The 19,719-nt window shown below is 40.5% G+C and overlaps 1 protein-coding gene across 6 annotated transcripts in view; it reads right to left on the bottom strand.

The window, feature by feature from the left end:
• The window catches only part of LOC142664151 (methylated-DNA--protein-cysteine methyltransferase-like), a 359,289-nt gene that overhangs the window by 94,165 nt on the left and 245,405 nt on the right, over positions 1–19,719 (bottom strand). For all 6 annotated transcript variants that reach the window (XM_075843137.1, XM_075843138.1, XM_075843140.1 and 3 more), the window contains one exon: positions 10,112–10,272. In XM_075843137.1, the coding sequence (XP_075699252.1) occupies positions 10,112–10,272 (161 nt within the window). The remainder of the gene's footprint in view (positions 1–10,111; positions 10,273–19,719) is intronic.

Raw genomic sequence — 19,719 nt, 5'->3', positions numbered from 1 at the left:
GAAGATGCTGTTTTTTTTATGATGCGATGCATAATAAAGTTTATTAAAACGTGTTCTCCTACCTGGACAACTCTTTTTCACATGCCCTATTAGAGCATATAGACATTATAAGGGAGAGTCCTCTATGAGCCACATTGGTAAGCTACTACAAATAGGGCCAACCAGCTTTTCACCAGGACGGCTTCATTCTGAGTAACGGTCGTCCAGTTGAGACGGCTTTTAGTGTAATGAAGACGTTTGAAATGCCATTAAGGCATAGGACATAAAACATACTAAATAAAACATAAGAAAATGGGGAAGGGGGAAGGAGAGGATAGAGAGAAGGGGAAGGGGATGGACATGTGTATCTCCCATTGTGATCGTGATGCATTACAGAGATTAAGGAGTCATATTGTGATCGATACCACACCAGTCAGCTGATCTTCCAGATACCAAGTTGTTGGACCACAGCATGCAATTAGTTTTTGTTTTATATGAAGTTGTCGAAGAGGTATAAAGTTCTCAGATAACTTTAAAAAAATTTACGTTTTGTGCTCTTTACGAAGGGAGGTTTCCACCCAATTTATTCTGAGGAGATATGATAGTTTTTCTAGAAAAATACTGTGGGTGGTGCATTGTTTATCCAAACCTGAAGGATTGCCTTCCTAGGAGCCGCAGAGACATAATATAGTAGTTTTTTTGTGATTATTCAGGATAGAGGTCATGGAAGGGGGGTAGTATGCCAAATAAACCCCTTTGAAGAGTAGAGGGGCATTGTATAGACAGGTTGCTTGATACAAAGTGCTGTATCTTTTGCCAAAAGTCAACAATAGATGGGCATAGCCAGAGACAATATAATAAGTCTGTGTCTGGTGCTCCACACTTTAAACACGAATGGTCAGAGGAGTTACCCATGAGAAAGCCCCTGTGAGGGGAGACGTAAGCCCTGTGAGCAATTTTAAAGGACACTTCCCAGTACATAGCTGATGGTAGGTATTTGACAGCCTTAGTCATAGATAACTGTATGTCGTCATGGGTCATTTGATCTAAGTGGTCAACCCAGTAAGATACACCCGATCTCGATTAAGAGTAGTCAAACCATTGTCTTAAAGTGCTATAATATGCAGTAATCAGTCATTTTCGGCATTGATGAGATGGGGTTGTGGCAGAAGAAGTCATCCCAGTCTTGGTTCTGTAAGTGTCGAATGACCTTGTGAGCATAGCTACAGGCCTGCATGTAGTAAATGGGTGTTGTCCCAAAAAATCGTATTGTATACGTAGTTCATTAAATGGGTAGTGACGACGAGTTGACACGTCAACAATCTGATTAATGCAAGTCAACCCCTTCATAGCCCATCTACAAAAAAAACACATGGGGATTAGCATTCTGAAAATCAAAATTATTGATCCAAGGAAGGAGTAGGTAGATTCTAGGGTTTAAACCTAAGTGTTGTCTAACCTTGGTCCATGTCTTCCAGGAAGACATAACTAGGGGGTTACCTCGTTGATCAGGCGACAGAGCCGATTAGGGAGTGTGTAGGAGGCATGTTAAGGAAACGGGCCTTGCAAAATGTTGGTCTAATGTGGAATCAGTAAAGCAGGAGCTACCAGTAATCCAATCTCTGATAAATCGTAGTTGAGCTGCCATATTGTATAAGTGAATCTGGGGAGAGTTAATCCCGCCATGTTCACGATGTTGCTGTAATATGCACATGCTTACTCTAGGCCTCTTGTAGTTCCAAATGTGGCCTGAAAGAGAGCGCTCAACCGCCTAACATCCACTGCTCTCAAGTATATAGGCAAGGATTGCAGTAAGTATAACAGTTTAGGGAAGATAACCATTTTTAATAAATTTGCCCTTCCCAAAAAAGATAGAGTGAAGTGCCTCCAAGCCAAGAGTTGGGATTCCAAACACGCAATAAAGGGATTCAGGTTTTATTTCTATAAACGTGATGTTTGTCTTGTGATATGTACCCCCAAATAGGGAATATAGTCAGAGTTGCATTTAAATGCATGTTTCGAGGACCAAAGTGGCCTGGAGGGACCTTTAAGAATTAGGGCTTCCGATTTTTGTATATTGATTTTGAAACTTGACAGGGAACCATGAAATGAGATATCCTGGAGGATCAGCTGGAGGGTAGAAGCAATATCTGCAAATGCCGATTGCTTAATTTGAGAATCCCCAATTTGTATACCCTGAAAACATGCTAGGGACTGCAGATGACTGAGAAGTGGATCTAGGGATAAATTAAATAGTAGTGGTGAGAGAGGGCATCCCTGGCGTGTACCCCTGAAAATTGAGATGGGGTGAGTTGAGCCCATTGATGGTAAGGGATGTGGCAGAGCAGGCCTGTGAGCATGAGAGTAACATTAGAAAGCGGTCCCAGAAGGCCCGGGACTGCAACACCGCTGTGAGAAATGGCCATGATACAGAGTCAAATGCCTTTTCTGCATCAATTCCCAGCACCATTGTCACCGGGGAGGAGGGGTCAAGTGCAGATACCGTGGCTGCTACAGCCTGACGGATACCTTTAGTGGAATGTCTGTTCTTCAAGAAACCCAGTTGGCTTGGGGCAATAATCGGTCCAAGCATGGTTTGGAGACCATTGGCCAAAATCTTTGCAAAGAGTTTATAGTCTTGGTTTAAAAGGGAAATCGGACGGTATGAGGAAAGATGGGCTGGGTCCCAGTCAGGTTTGGGAAGAAATATGGTCCTAGATTCATGGAAGTTAAGTATGTCAATCTCGCCGCTAAATATGGTCTGTAAAGTCCTCGTCAATGTCGGTACAATGTTCAGCAAAAGTTAGTAGTATTCAGTAGATAGGCCGTCAGGACCCAAGTCTAGTACATTTTTGATTACTGAAAATGATTTAAATTGTTTCTTGTGTTTCCATTCTAATTTCTTGAAAAACTCTGAACCTGGAATTCATCAGACAGATAATAATATACAGATGACTACAATTGTCAGAGTGAGAACAACTGACTCAAACCCCCGATCCTTCAACTACAGTCTTTTTTTTTTTTTTTAAGCTGCAAATAAATATTTCTGCTAGAGATTAACCAAGCATTGTGTGCAGCCTACGGTCAGCTGTTTGATTCCATAGTGATGCCTTTCTCCATAATATTATTTGATATAGATTTAAAGGGCCGCAGCAACAAGTAGCACACAGTAGCCCCTTTGACATTTCCGAGCAGGATCTGTTTAGGTACAGCAACATAGCCTCATTCATTTGAATGGGGCTGTTTGCAATACCAGGCAATGACTGCAAGGGTGGTGCTGTCTGATAGTAAGGATGAATAAGCCACTAGTCTTCTGTCCTAAGCATCAGTAGGGGTCACAGAGGTCAGAACCCCGCTGACCAGACTGTCATGGTATATTCTAGTGGCAGGCCATGAAACCAAGGTCAGCCTTCAATGCGTGTGTTGGAAAACAAAGTTAAATTAGGTAGTGCTAGGATTGAGTTTGGTCAGTTTTACTTGTTCACATTGAATGGGGCTGAGCTGCGATACCACATGCAGTCCATGGACAAGAGTGGCACTGTATCTGCAAGAAAGCGGTCATGTTTTTCTAAAATCATAAAACACGTTTTGCGCCCACAAGGTTTTTTTTTATTTAAAAGTTTTCAATTTGTGGCATCTATAAGAGAACAAGACTTAAATTGTTGTGAACATTGCCTGGGCCATACGAGAAATTGGTAGGTTTAGCTGGTAAGCATTTGGAGATGTAACCAAATGTTCCAGAGACAATAACTAGAAAACGTAGCCAAGAAATGAAATCAAAAATTGAACTAGAATAACCAACTAAAATAAGCCTAAATCAAAAGCTAAAATCAGGATCCAGGAATTCAACGGGGGAGAAGTTTAATCAGGTGAACGCACACAAAGCCTGAGTAAAGTGGATCTATATATCGAAATGCCTGATGACATCTTCAGGCTGCAGCCGCCATGGCAAAGCACCAGTGCTGGTGAAGGGATAGATCAACCAATGATGCCATCAGGTTATTGCCATTGGCAAAGCAATACAGCCTGAAAAAGGAAGTAGTATCAAGCTGTAGCAGGTGATTGACAGACTATATTCATATATACGTTATCCGTTCATAATGGAAGCCACAACAGCGTGCCAGATATATCTATCAATGCCACCCGATGGATCCCATTGACTTGTATAATGGGGTTCCGCCATGTTTTCTGACTGCAAGAAAAGCTCTGCATACAACATTCATGCCGTTAAATCTGTTGGAACAATGTAAGTGTGAATATTGCCCCAGTCATGTCATCAGATGACCTACTAAAATATAAGTGATGTCATCAGGTGGCCTACTAGAATATAAGTGATGTCAACAGGTGGTGCTGGTTGTCAGTATACCATAATGTGGCCTAGTTTGACAATGGGGCAATTTTAATAGATTGTAACTGGCAAATAATGTTCAAAAGGCACTTTAATCGGTGAAACGTGTTACAAAGCTTATATTATAGAAGAGATATACAGTCTCTTTTCAGGCACACACCAAGTAGTTTATGTTAATCGGGGTCTTGACCGCAGTAATAAGAATGAGTGTTACTATACTTTTAATAATCTATTGTGCAATTTTATATTCGCTACATCCTTTTGGCAAAATATCTGCGTAATTACATTAGCTACCTTGACATTACAGTGTTATATTGCACTGTCAAACAAAAGATCTTTAAGCCAGGAACAGACTGCATTGAATACCTACACAGTGCACTCGACAGAGGCTTTCATCAGAATTTATCTGTATATGCATTTATTGAGATTCATCTGCACCGGCAGAGACCATTAGAAAGATATCAGCACGTGGCTGATGGTTCAAGGATGCAGATAAATGGCTTTTCATACAGGCTTTAGAAATCATTATCCCGGTACAAGGATGCAAACAAAGGGGCAAAGTGCTGACCACAGCAACGTACTCACTGCAAGTGTGGAAATGACAAGGCAATTTGTCTATCGTGTCATGATCTCTCTCTTTCTTAAGATAGATTTGACAGCAAAATTTAAGAAATCCCAGTAATATTAACAGTTATTGAGCCGCTGAAAATTTCATTCGGAGATCAAGCACCTCAATAATTTCTGATGTTTAACAGTTTTATAGATTAAAAAAAAGAAGAAGAAGAAGCAGCGGACACAGCCGAGAGAAAGAAATAGAGGGAGAGTGAACAATGCTTTAAAGGGGTTGTCCTTTTTGTTAGAAAGGACACCCAATGATAAGCTGATCACAGGGTGCATTGCTGCTGGGACCCCCAGGGACGAGCTGTAATCTAAGAGGAAACCTGGCAGTAAGCGTTTAATTCCCCTGCAGCTCCGCCACAGGTGAAATGAAGCATTACATGGTGTCTATTGTAATCAATGGGCTTTCCATGTGATGGACAGATGTGCAAGGTCCTCTAGAGCAAGACACAGGAATGGGGGACTATGAAAGGAGTTGCTCCACAGTTACTTAGTACAAATCTGTTACATCAGGCATATAAAAACATATTTTATTTTCCTTTTATGGTGCCCCCTAATGTTCTTTTAAATCCCTCTCAAAACGTCCACCTATTATGTCCAGTACAGGTGAGAAGAAGCCGCTTCTAGTGCGCTAAACCTCAATTTTAATACCCAAATTTTGCATAGACAGAAATTTGCAGGATATAAATGTATATGTGATTGTTGAATTAAAGTCGGATTATGACAATGAAATGACTAAGTCCCTGTATAAATTAGTTGGAAGAGCTTTTTTGACATTTGAAACAAGGCTGGCAAAAAAGTTAAACTTTTCGGTGACGAATTTCCCCAGTAGGTAGCAAAAACTGTGTGCTATGGAGCCAGAGGCGCAACGTGTGCAGTTGTACGGTGCCTTCGTACTGCACCATATTCCAAATATTGCTCTGTAATACGGCATCAAATTTTTTGGGCACATTTATAAAGAATTTGGAAGAAAAAAAAATCTATATGTCTCAGTATGAAATCAGATGCATACAGAGGTGAAGTATGGCACAATGACAGTTAGGAGTATTATGGACTTTGTTCCAGTTTTTGCCCTGGTAAGTACTAAACCCCACCCCAGCTTGTGCCTTTCAGTTAGTTAGGCTTGGTAATTGCTGAACGGAGCTTTACATGGAACAAAATGTTGGATTATTAAGAGGTTGGCCCATTTTCTTGAGATAACTGAATGGGTGATTAGTGTTGGACCTAAGTGTAATGAATCAGGGTCAGGATGAGACATTAAAGAGAGGAGCTGCTCCTCTACTACAGGAGATGTATAAGAGAAAAAACACTCTTATTGACCACAAAGGGAGCAACTAAGATGACCGCTGCTCTATTTTGTCTCTTTTCGATTACTTCTACTGTAGAGATCGATACAGTAATATAAAAACAATGGGTTTAAGAATATTAATAGCCAAATGAGTGTATTTTATTTTGAGATTTCTTCCTAAAAGTTCTGTACCCTTTTATATACTTTTACTATGAAGATCCAACAATCCAGAATTTGTGATTATCTGATACCAATCAAGCCCCATAAATGCCAGTTTCTAAACACACATATGTATGACTGTTTTTTCGCTATTTTCTTTGCTAACCTGCACATATTTCCTTACATATTTTCTTAAAATCTAATGGTTTTATTGTATTATTCATGCTTTAGCTCCCTGTGTGAAGGAAAGTTCTACACATGAAAATAAAAAAAAATAAAAAAATCGACTAGTTTCTAGTGATAAGACTTTGCATTTCATAGATTATTTGTTTAATATATTTTTGACAGCTGACAGATTCTCAGCAACTGAAATGCAATTGAAATGTCTGCATACAAATGAGTATCCCATGTTTACTCTGAACCTGCTTTTCTGTGTAGCTATAAATCTTGATATGGCTGGAAACCTAAAATGACCCGTAATGTGTTAACTGGTCAATGTATTTGCTGTGGTCAAAATGATACAGTACACTGTATGTAGACAAACAAAATAATAATAAAAAACTATATATGATATTTAGTTTATTTAATTTTTAGTTGTTTGCTTATGTCTAATTCACGCTTATACAAGTTCACTACTCAATGTAAACCAAAGAGGAGGCATCTGATCAGTTACCTAATGTAATGTAACTCTCACCAACTGTGGTTACAAAGCTGTCTAATTGTCTATTAGTTTGCCTCATTTGTTACATTCTGAAGAAAAGAATTGGACATGATTAACCCCTTTTACTACAAATTGAGGCTTTCTACTTCTTAAAGTAGATAGTGGCGTACCTGCAGGCCCCACTTCGTAGATGGGATCGTTGCTGAACTGCTTTTCCCGAAAGTGTCGGCTGTCAATTCCAAAACCAGCAGTTAGGGGAGCAACATTTTAGTTCAGCCTTACTCCCAAGATCCTCCCACTGTACACCCCTGGCAGACTCCTTGGAGGGTGGCCATTGAGGGTTGTGCTGTCGCAACTGTAATATGATAGGAGATAGGAAAAAAAGGACCAATAAAAGGTGCTGCTAAACCAATGTAGGTTTTTATTGAAGTGTTGATGATAGGCTACGCGTTTCGACGCAGAAATTGCGTCTTCATCAGGCCATCTTGAAGACGCAATTTCTGCGTCGAAACGCGTAGCCTATCATCAACACTTCAATAAAAACCTACATTGGTTTAGCAGCGCCTTTTATTGGTCCTTTTTTTCCTATCTCCTATCTTATCACTAACGGTGAATCTACGTTCACCGGTTTTGGACCTTGGCAGCAGCTACACCTCGCACCTGGCTGTACACACCCTGGGTGTGTCTTCTCCACACGGATCTTCTCAGTGTCGTGCTTGCTGGAGATCTCTTTTTACTGTTCAACAGCGTTGTGCCTGGTCAGCATAACTCGTCCAGGTGAGTGCATATCGCCTTACCATTGTTGTTTCCCATGACCATTGGATAATTGCACTATGTGGCGCCGTGTGTTTTTTCTCTTTATCTAGCAACTGTAATATGGGTCACTATTTTTATCTGTTCCATGGGGGCCTTCTCTCCATATATTACAGACCTGGATTAAGGAATGTGTACATATGTATATGTTCTGATTAAAAAAAAGTTTCTACCATAAAGAGAGGTCCATTTAGATTAGATCTGATCTGTCAGATCAAAGCTAAACCAGTGGGTCCTAATGTGCACCTTATGCAGCACCCCAACAAACCATCAGATAGATAGGAAAAAAAAATCACACTATATATACACTAATGGACCCAAATGGAGTCTCCCTTCAATCCAGTGAGCACCCGCAGCCAATCAGCAGATCTCTGCTTGGTTCCAAGAACTCTTAGAGGCAGTCATGCCATTTTCCACCCCTTCCTCATGAACACTGAAGGTAGTAGTTTAGTGAACAAAACAGCATCCATTAGTTTAGCTTAGATGCTAAAAACTAAGGAGAACTTTCTCCTTTAAGTGGACACTAACTTTTCAAACTTATGCTAATCTAATAGTATATCTGATATATATCAACTTTGTAATTTACTTACTGTTAAAATGTAGTTGTATTATCTATGCAAATTCTGTGTGAAGTTACTGCCACTAGGAGTCTCCCTTCCTGTAATCTGCTGTCCACCCCCTGTTGTCAAGCAAAATCCGTCCCTAGTTATAGAATTACTACAGAAGGTGGGGGTGTCTCTTCACAGCATGCCAATACAAGTCTATGGAGAGGAGGGAGCAGAAATACACACTGCAAATACAAGTCTATGAAGAGGGAAGGGGGAGCAGGAGCAGAGTGAGAAAGATACAGACAGACATGTTGCAGCTACCTGGTATGTCTTACTATCTCACCCCAGTGCTGGATTCTAAACTACGCTGCTCATTACTGCTATATAAATGTCTTCCATGCTGCTGCAGCTTCTATACATGTGATAGATAGAGAAGAGGAGAATCCTGCTCTCCTATCTCTGTGTGCAGTGTATAGAAGACATGATAGCAGTTAGGCTCCGCTCACTAGGTCAGAGACAACTGAGAATTAGAGCTAGTGCCTGCAGAGGAGAAAAACTGGTATAAAACGCAGAATGCAAATCATATAATTGCCAGAAATAGTGTTATTTCTCAAGAACACACATATGACAGCTTATTCTGAAAAGCCATCTGAAAGTTAGGTACACTTTAACAGACCTATCTCCTAACAGTTTCATTATATATGGCTGGATTATTGTTTAAAGTGGACCAAACACGTACAACCAGGGATGGTCTGAGTGTAATCTGGGCTGAGTACTAAAGGTTATGAACCCCACTATAGTCATGATACAATTTACTTGAGTTATTAAGGGCTTCTTAAATACAATTTATGACTTGCATTAAAGGGTATCTAAACTTTTATAAAACTTTTGACATGTCATAGTGACATGTCAGAAGTTTTGATCGGTGGGGTACGAGCACTGAGGCGCCCAGCGATCGCAAAAATGAAGCGGGAGCAGCACCCAGGTGAGCGCTGTGCCACTTATTTTCTGAATGGCTTTTCTCGGAAAACCTATGAGCTCGTACACTGCTTGCTTTTGAGAAAAGGCCATCAGAAACGAAGTGGCACAGCGCTCAACCGAGCGCCTCTGCAGCTTCGTTTTAGCAATCAGTGGGGGTCTCAGTGCTTGGAACCCCACAGATTAAAATTTATGACATGTCACTATGACATGTTAAAAGTTTTTTAAAAAGTTTAGTTACTCTTTAACGAGTGTTCTAATTTACTGAGGCTGTGGGTACTCTTGGGCACTGCTTTAATCCCCAAATGGTCAGTCCTTTCCTGCCTACAACAGAGAAGCATGTCTACATTGTCCATCATTTTTATAGAAATGTCCTCGCAATGCTCAGGCATCAGGTGTTATAGATAAACACAAAAAATGTTTTTGAGAACAATGCACCAATTGATTTAACAACTGATCTGTCCAGTTTCAAACTTTTATTTGTACAGTCAAGAGAAAAGTTAAGTATCTTGAGCCAAGAATTATTCCAAGTTGTGCCAAAACCAATAAAGCTCTTCGAGGATTACGGAGACCTTTGTAACTACATGACACTGAGTACTTGTCTGTTTTTGTGGTCTAAAAGTGACCAGGTTGTCACTGCCAGGATGGAGTTTATTCAACTGATATTTCTATAGAGACAAAATTGGTATCAAAGACAAAATAAATACAGTCACATTTACCTTTTTGAAAAAGTGGATGGTGGAAAGCAGGTACAGGGTATTTCTCCATCAGCCAGGGCTCACAGAAGTAGGCTCGCAGCCAGTCCGTGCACTGTTTAAGCGGTGCAATCATTTCCTGAGGGTCCTTGCATACCTTGAAAGACGTCGAGGCATCCTTTGCCCTGAAAGCGACAGAACATTAATGTGTTTTCCTTCCAACCATGTTATGTTACTTTCCTGCAATAAATTAGTAAGCAAAACAAACCCAACTCAATGGAAAACACACGTCTACATTCTAGTAACACGTGTAGTCACGGGCTGTTTGAAATTAAAGGAAGTTATTAACCAGATTAGGATTAAAGGGATATTGGCTACTAAAAGTTCCTATATTTTATTAAACCTAGGAAAACAATGGAATGAAATAAGGAAAAAGAAGGGAAGTTCAAATTCTGAACCATCTATAATCTAATATGGTACCGTACAAGAATGAACCATGAAGTAATGTATCTGTTGGGCACATCTTGTTGGTTGAAACCAACTGGGAGTAGTGAAGAATTTGAGCTTACTTACCCTTGTGAAAATGGGGAGAATAATTTCAGGTACAATGTAAGATCATTTTTGTAGATGCATGCTTTGTAATTAATTATCAGAAATTTTACTAAAATCAGTGAAGTGTAGTAACACATGAAATAACCCCTTTCCGTATGAATTGTGGCATATAGGTGTCATGGGAAGGTGGGGGGGGGGTTGGTTGCCCAAAATTCCTCTCTTTGAGCAAGAGCCTATAAAGTTGGCTCTAGCTCTGGCAGACCCAGCCCATCCACGCATTATATGGACGTCTATTCTTTTGAATGGACGTCACGTAATACTGTGTTTCCCCTGCAGCAGTCACTGAAAAGGAAACCTATTGTCAGATGCAGCTTCCCCCATTGCTAATTGTTAACTGCTGGGGTTGTCTGAAGCAAGACCCATAGAGATAAACAAATGATCCGGCCGTCTTCAATTTATAAAAAAAAAAAAAAAAAAAAAGGTTTTTAAAATAACACTGCCCTTTTAATTAATTAAGTTGGTAGGCAGTGCTCCTGCACTACATGCTGCCAGCCCCGACCCTCTGCTTTGAGTGAAGACTCTAGCTGTCTCCTGATTGGCCGCTAGAGCCATCACTCAAAGCAGAGAGTAGCACTTGCGACCTCCGTGCCAGGGGAAAGAAATGTCGGTTTCTTGGTCATGCAACCTGCATGACAGAGATAAAAGGTATGTTTACAATGCCCCTCCCCTATATCGCTCGGTCAGTAGTTTTGAGGCCTTGAAGTGTAACTTATCTTTTAAAAAAAACTTGTGACATGTCAGAAGTTTAGATCGGTGGGGGTCCGAGACCCCCACAAATCCTTAAAACAAAGCTCGGTGCTCGGTAAGTGCTCTGCCAATTTCCTCAGAATGTTGAGCGAGCAGTGTACAGACTCATACTCTTTCTATTGAGCCCGTACGCCGCTTCGAGGAAAGCAGATCAGAAACGAAGCGGCACAGCGCTCGAGTTACCCTTTAAATCTGCTGCCAGTTTTCCGTCAAAGGAGTATTCCCAAAATCCTAAATTATCACCTATCCACAGGATAGATGATAATTTTCTGATCGCTGGGGTCCCCACCGCTAGGACTTCCACCGATCGTGAGAATGGAGGTACTGAACCCCCAGATCCTCCTCACTGCATCCCCTGTAGTGAGGAGGAGCTTGAATGGAGCAGCGGTCGAGCGTGCGCCCTCCACTCTATTCACTGTGTATGAGAACTATGGAAATAGTCGAGCCTTTTACTCGGCTGTTTCCGTCATTCTCATAGACTTAAAATATAGCAGCAGCGCACATGCTCAACCGCCGCTTCATTCATTGTCCTCCTCACTTCTTTTGAGCAGTAAGGAGGATCTGGGTGTTTAGGACCCCCGTTCTCACAATCAGTAAGGGATAACAGTGATGGGGCACCCAGCGCTCATAAATGTTCACCTATCCTGTGGATCGGTGATAATTTATAATTCTGCGAATACAAAGAATTATAGGTAAAGAATATATCCACCTCTGCAACCATCTTTTTATTGCTTTATTATACCTAAAAAAAATAAACCACCTTTGAGAATTGTCTTGATTATAAATCTCCTGCCGTATTTTGTATACATCTTCTATATGGACCTACGTTTCTCCATAGTTACAGACTAAAAATAAATCCTTGAGTATTTTAATCCTGCATCCATGTGTTACTCTCTTCCACTGTTTGTAGGTTAAAGGGAGTAACATACAGTATATATATATATACACATGTATATCTGGACACATATGGGATTCACCTTATGTGTTTCGTAGCTACTTTTAGCACTTGTTTGTTGACCGATAATCTCCATTTTTCTGAGTGACATTATTTGGTATTTGGAATTCCCCGTCGTTCTCTATGGAGACAGAAGTGTGAGGTCCATAGAGGTTTTCTTTTGGTCATGCTGCCACCATGAAACAGAACATCCAGCTTTATTAACATATTTAATTGGCTGCTACTATAGAGAATTAGATCCCAAAATGTTTGTGCTGCAGCAGACTTGCAAATCTAGTTGGCCTTTAAAATGATATACTGGGCATTAACAAGCTGGCCTTGCATGACCTCAGACAAAGTCACAGACTCTGTGCAGTACTTGTCTGTATTCTTTTAGTCTGTTCGGACATGTGCTATTATGATTGGTTGTAGGAAATACAACACCTGCTGGCAAAAACAGGGATTGCACAAAGGGCAAAAACTAGTGTTCCAAGATTTCTGTTTTATTTAAAGGGAGAGTTTACTGCTCATTTAGATATATTACTATTTTACAACATATGTGTTCTACGAGTATGTAAAAATTATTTGTATGTATTTAATTGTACTTTAACGTTCCACTGTCATTAGTTAGTGGTACTTTAGATATAGGAAACTATAAGAAGCACTTGCTTATAGCCCAGAGCTGGGACCTGCATCTATCAGAGATTTATGGCATATCCGGTGGATATGGCATAAATGTCTAAGGTGGGAATAACCCTTTAAGGCCTCATGCACACAGCCGTGCCCGTAATCACGGGCCGTGATTCAGGTACGTACGGCTGCCAACGGCGGTCCGCATTTTCGGCCCGTGCTCCCATACAAAGTATGGGAGCACGGTCCGTCAAAAGCAAAAGATAGGACATGTCCTATCTTTTGCGGTACATTTCCACAACACGGACTCCTTCCCGTAAATAAATGGGAAGGTGTCCGTGGACAAAAGTGAATGGGTCCATAATTGTGGTCCGCAATTACGGACGATTTTTATGGTTGTGTGCATGGGGCCTAAGGCCTCATGCACACGACCGTGGTGGTTTTCTGGTCCGCAAATTCCAGGACCGTGTTCCGTGGAATGTCATCCGCAGTTCATCCGTATGTAATCCGCAGTTCATCCGTATGTAATCCGCAAAAATGCGGATGAAAAAAAAAAAAAAAAAAAAGGACTTTTAAACAGGATGCCAAAAGCTTGGTCAAACCCCCTTTAGAAGGTCACATGATCCGCAAATCCGCAAACTGCGGATGACACACGGCGGTGTATCCGCAATTTCCACGGGCCCATTGACTTCTATTGGCATGTCCGCACCGCATTTGCGGCCCATAATAGGACATGTCCGGAGTTTCTGCGGCACGGATGTGCGGACATGCGGAGAGCCGTGAAAACACGGATAGTGGGTATGGCCACATAGAAATGAATGGGTCCGCAATTAACCCGTGGATTTGCGGTTGAATTGCGGACGCAAAAACACGGTCGTGTGCATGAGGCCTAACACAGCATCATAATAAAATGATAATCAACACAGTGATGTCACAGTAAAGGGGAAATACACAATGAAAAAGGCGAAAACGCTCACGCTGATGTCACAGTGCAGGGATAGAAAAAGATGGGCATTTCTTAACGTGGCTGAGTGGCCATTGGGGACCCTAAGACCTTAGGGCCTAGGTGCAACCTTTGCGACCTTATAGTTATGCCCCTACATGTCAAAAAGAAGTAATAGTTAGGAGCCGGCAGTATTTCTTCTATTTGTACTACCTACCTGGTCACTCTAAGAGTTTGGGAATAAGTGCTTCTATACATAATTTATTCATGTTCTGCCCTCACATAAATAAGGTAAATAATCAAGAGACAAGCATGTTAAATAATAAAAAACATAGTCATCTCATTTAAAATAAAGATACTGTGCTCGCTCTCAAACAACTAACACTTCTGAATATTAAATATTAGCAGGCGAGACACTACTGGCATCCGCCCAACAGTACACAAATAAGCAGCCAAAGTAACCACAGGAAATATACACCTTTAGGCTGGAATCTACGCTAGCATTTTTGCTTAATGCACTATTTCATGATGGGAAAGAAAATTGATTTCTCGCAAAATAATTAGTTGCAATACACGTCAAAGACAGTACCATGTATTTGGCTGCATGTCAATGCCAATAGTGTTGCCCACTCTGGTTGCTCATCTTCAGTTCTGCTTTCCTGAATTCCGCTCATGTTTACAATTAACAGATCAGTCGTCGTTATGTACATTTTATACGTTAATAAAAATGTAGAAAGACGAATGGACCTTAGAATGCTGAACTTCTAGAATATCCACATTAAGGGCACTCCATCGTGAATCTTGTTTTTTTGTAAATGAGTGACTTAGTGTGCATCCTAAGAACCACCATCTTCAGCAAATTGTTAAACATTTATAGATGGATGGGTGGGTGTTTGGGTTTGATGTAAAGATGCGATGGATAGATGGGCGAGTTGGCATGGATAAGGTGGTGGATAGGTCTGGATGGAAGGTTGATTTGCTAGATAGGTGGACTGATGTGTTGGATGGGTAGGTTGGTTTTGATTGATGGGTGGATAGGGTTGGTTTGTTGAATGGGTTGGTGGGTCTAGAGGAATAGTTGCAGGGCCGGCCTTAGGGGTGTGCGACTTGTGCAACATTTGCAGTTGCTACTGAAGGGGGCGTCACTGCCTTTCATAGCCTGAGCACCTGGAGTTTGCACCTTCGATCCCACATTTGGTGTCTGGACCTATGGAGACAGCTGCACTGGATCCTGCTACATTTCCTAGTTTATTGAATAGACAATGTTCTCATAAAGAACTATGGTCTAGTTATTTGATTACTGCACTATTGTATATGTATACTATACTGTTTATGTATACTGTACTATTTGAGCACTATTTGGTACACTCTAAGGGCACGTCAAATAGAAGACACTGCTCAGGGCACCATCCAACCTAAGACCAGCCCTAGATGGGTCGGTGGTTTAAATGTGGGGAGATAGAAATACGTATTCACATACTTTAAAGTAGACATTTGTATTTCTGGTAAACAATACATCATCTGCTGCTCTATCTGTTGGCTATCTATAAGTTGGCTGGGGAGATGGTTGGTTAGTTAGTTGGGTACATCTAGGGGCATGGTTGAATGGAAGGAGAGGCAAATGGATTTTATATTTTAAAGTAGACAAATTTATTTTCTGTTAAGTAATTAAAAATCTACAAGATATTCAAAAGAAACCAGAATTATTATGGCATAAAATCACAAAAGGACTGAAGACATGGAAAACAGCATGTAATATAGAACATGACTTACAACATAATTCCACCCACTAAATATGTATTTCCATGCTTTAATATGTTGGCATTAGTACACTCATTGGCTTAGAAACATCGACACCGCCCAGGGAGCAATGATGCCGACTTATTTACAGCTATAGTTTTATGACCATTAAATGTGTTTATAAGAACGTAGCAGAATAGGTATGTTTTTCTTGGTTGAGCGATGTTGCATTTTGAGATGCTGGGAGCAAAAAAAAACAAAAAAAATTGGACAACATTGCAGCACTTTATTTCCCCATGTCTTCCCACACTTGAAAAGGAACAGACATGTATGCTGAATCATAATAGTGAAGATTTGTCATTGGGAATTATAATGCCAGTGCTCGATTTTCCTTCACAGCATTGTAGGACATCCATCGACATCAATGGGCTCTTAATGTTTTTAATTGGAACTTCCTACAGACCTGACGTGTTTCGAGATGAATTTAGCCTCTAGCTAGTCGAGTCGGGTGCCAAATGCGGCTCCCCCTCTATTAGCTACATATGTGCCAGTAGGGCATATGGAAAGGAACGGTCTGAACTAGATAAACATTTTTTAGATATCTCCTAAATCCAAAGAATCTATAGCCAACACTGTAAGGTACACACAAGTATACGGCATGTCATCTCAAGTGTTGGGAACTTTTAGTGCACTTACTTTCTAGAAGACTGTTTCTCACTCCAGTCCTATAAAACCCTTAATAGGTCATGTTTTCTAAATTTCCTTAGTATTGTAAAGGTGTTTTAATTATTGTTAGTGCAAGTACATTTTTAAGCATTTCTCTGTACAGTGGGGAGGATTCCCTCAATTTGATTTACTGCAAATAAGAGCAAGAAAATAATAGACTCTGGGGGACTCTGGGTGACCGAGAAATAAGCTCAGTGAGTGTTAATATGGCTGAGATTGGTAGCTGTCAGATAGCTACTTCCTGAAGGCAGGAGAAGTCTGGAACACAAACAGTTGTGAACTGAAAGACTGCTCGGGGTTACTGCACATAATAATAATGGAGCACAGTCACTCAGTTTTTGGCTGAAGGTACTATTGTAAAATCAGGAATGAGTAGTTTGAAGTGTATTTACAAATTCCTAAACTGTGATTTCCAAATAACAGAGAGAATCCTTAGGCCTTGGTTACACAAAGTTTTTTGCAGGCAGAAAATTCTGCCTGGAAAAATCAGCTCCGGTTTTTTTAAAGTGGTTTTGCACCACACGCATTTTTTGCCACGTTCTTTTGAGGCTTTTTTGTTTTAGCTATCTCTTCAATAGAACGATGGAATAACCGCGAGCGTTTTTTGCGTATCAAAAATCGCGGCAAAACACGCGTCTCCCATTGATTTCAATGGGGTTTTTGAGGCAGAAAACGCCTCAAAATAAGGCATGTCGCTTCTTTTTCCTGCGAGTGTTTTTTTTTTGCTCATGGTAAAAAAACGCCTCCATAATTTCGGCTGGTTTTTGCTGCGGTTTCCGCGGCAAAAACCGCTGCAAAGAGCTCAGTGTGAACAGGGCCTTAAACCGGTGAACGCCACCGTTTTTCATGTGACTTCTCACCTGTAATCATGTCTAATGCCACTGTATGTTTTTGAATAATAAAATATCAGACAGAATGTGTCTAGGTCATTGCGTAGCAACAATCCTTGAATGCAATCCTGTGTGTTCTGCTGTTGTCACTGACTATCCTCCAGGCTACTTCCTGTCTCCGGTAGAGGATATAAAACTATTGCCAATAAATCATCTTTGCGCCTCCCTGCAGCAGGCTGGTTTGCACACTGCCAGCGAAATAATTGCTGCTGCACATAGCACAGTCTACAGCCTCTCCTGTGCTTAAGACCAGCTATGGGGTTCTCCAGTATCTTGCTCACACTTTGAAACAATTTATATAACTAAGGATTCTGACAGATATGATCTGGCCACAACTGAACAAGGCATCACGAGACATGCAATTCTCAGAGCTACTGTCTGCAGAGGCTGAATTCTACAATCAAAATGGTGGATAGAATCCAATTGTTTAGAAGGTTTATGCTTCTTTTCTCCCTTCCCCATTTTTATCTTTCTACATGGCCTATTACAGATGTGATATTTGGTATATTTCAGGTGTACTTGTACTATGTCATCATGCAATCTTCAAATTAGGTACACATTCTTTCTTAAGGCCAAATGCACACGATGCGTATTACGTGCGGATTTGCCATGCATATTTTTGTGCGGCAAATCCGCAGAGGGATACAGTATCAGCAAAGTAAATGAGATTTCAAGAAAACTCATCTACATGTTGCATATTTTCTCTACACATACGGTGCATATTTTAAAATCCACAGAATGTAAATTTATCTTGCGTTTCCGTTTGCGAATTGTATCCGGACTAGTTAAAAAAAACGCACCAAAATCTGCAGTCTAAAAACACACCTATTGCTGCATCAAAATGTAAAAACTACCTGCAAAAACACATAAAAAAAAGGCACTATGAGGCTACATGTACATGTTGTGTATTTTGCTGTGGAAAATACATAGCAAAACCACAGGAAACCGCAAGAAATTTGCAGTAAAAAAAATGCACCTGAAGGTGCGGTTTTTACGTTTTGCTGTGTAAATCCAAGCGTTTTCACGCTGCAGGTTTTACTACGTATTTCTCCAGAACAAGTGAGATAGAATTCACAAGCGGAATCATCGATAAATTGACATGCCAAAATTGACATAGGTTTCAAAAATACGCATCGCAGGTCAATTTAAGTTGCAAAAAATACTGCAGCGTGGACATGAGATTCCCTGGAATCTCATTGCCTATGCTGCTACTGTATTATGCTGCGGTTTTGCCGCACGTATTATACATCATGTGCATTGACCCTTATGTGCAGTTTGTACCTGCGGAATTACCTGGGTTTACCTGCGGTTTTGATGCAGATTTTCTGCACCAAATTCTACAACGTGTGAATGTAGCCTAACAATATATTTGTCAAATAATTTTCATATCTACCAATTCCTTTTTTTTCCCCTCACAAATTTGGTCGCGATCCTGACCTTTTCTTACCAGCCAACCACGACAAACCATCTTTATTCTGCTAATTTGACCCACGACGTGCCCTCTCCATCCTGACCACTGTCCGGAAAACACTGAAGTTGCACAAATGATCTATGAAATTGTGGAAAGTTCTTAATGCTCTGGCCAAGACCTTGAACTCAGTCCTAAACATATTCCCTGAAGAACCTCAAGAAAAAAAAAATCAATGTGACAATAGAACGTCTCCGACATATTTCAAACAAGTTACAAATAGCAGAGCACCATCAATTTATATCACATATTATAACCTCTCTGCCTCAACCTCTGGTCCTTTACATCAGCAGGTTAATTGATGTAATGAAGAAGAACCCATTAGTCCGACCATTTCATTTAATGTAATCGTCCAACTTTTTTTTTTGTGTCCTCTCCCACCGGGTTACAAATACTTTCCGAGGCTACTCGTGAGCAAATATACGGCAACAGTTGACAAACATTTCAATGATTTGGGGCATGCAAATTTACATTTCCATCCATTCAATCTTTGCATTGGCTGCAATTTCAGATGTTTTATTAATAACATTTCGAGACGGCATATTACAGTCAACAATGTCGAAATTATAGAAGTCACTTTTTATCAGCACCTTAACATGTCATTAAAACAGCCTTCTCCCTGTGATAGATGAAGAGAAGGAGAGAGGGAGAGAGGGGGAAAAAAAAAGACCCAAACTGCAGATAAATTATCCACTCCCCAGTGATTCCAAAACAATTACAGGATGCCGAGCAATCTAGTTAAATTTTATTCAAAAGCTTACTGCACTTGTGTTTTCTGTTATTTTTCTATCAATGAAACCCTTGAGGTTTAAACACAATTCATTATGTATGAGACCCAACTTACATTGCTTGACTGTTGATTAATAGGAAGTTTGCTGTGTGTACATTTGCGACATTAGATGCATACAATATGCCAACTTATTTTTCCACTGAAGCTAATTA

This window comes from Rhinoderma darwinii, chromosome 11, assembly GCF_050947455.1.
Source record: "Rhinoderma darwinii isolate aRhiDar2 chromosome 11, aRhiDar2.hap1, whole genome shotgun sequence".
NCBI classification, from domain to species: domain Eukaryota; kingdom Metazoa; phylum Chordata; class Amphibia; order Anura; family Rhinodermatidae; genus Rhinoderma; species Rhinoderma darwinii.
This window is presented reverse-complemented; position numbering and strand designations above follow the sequence as displayed.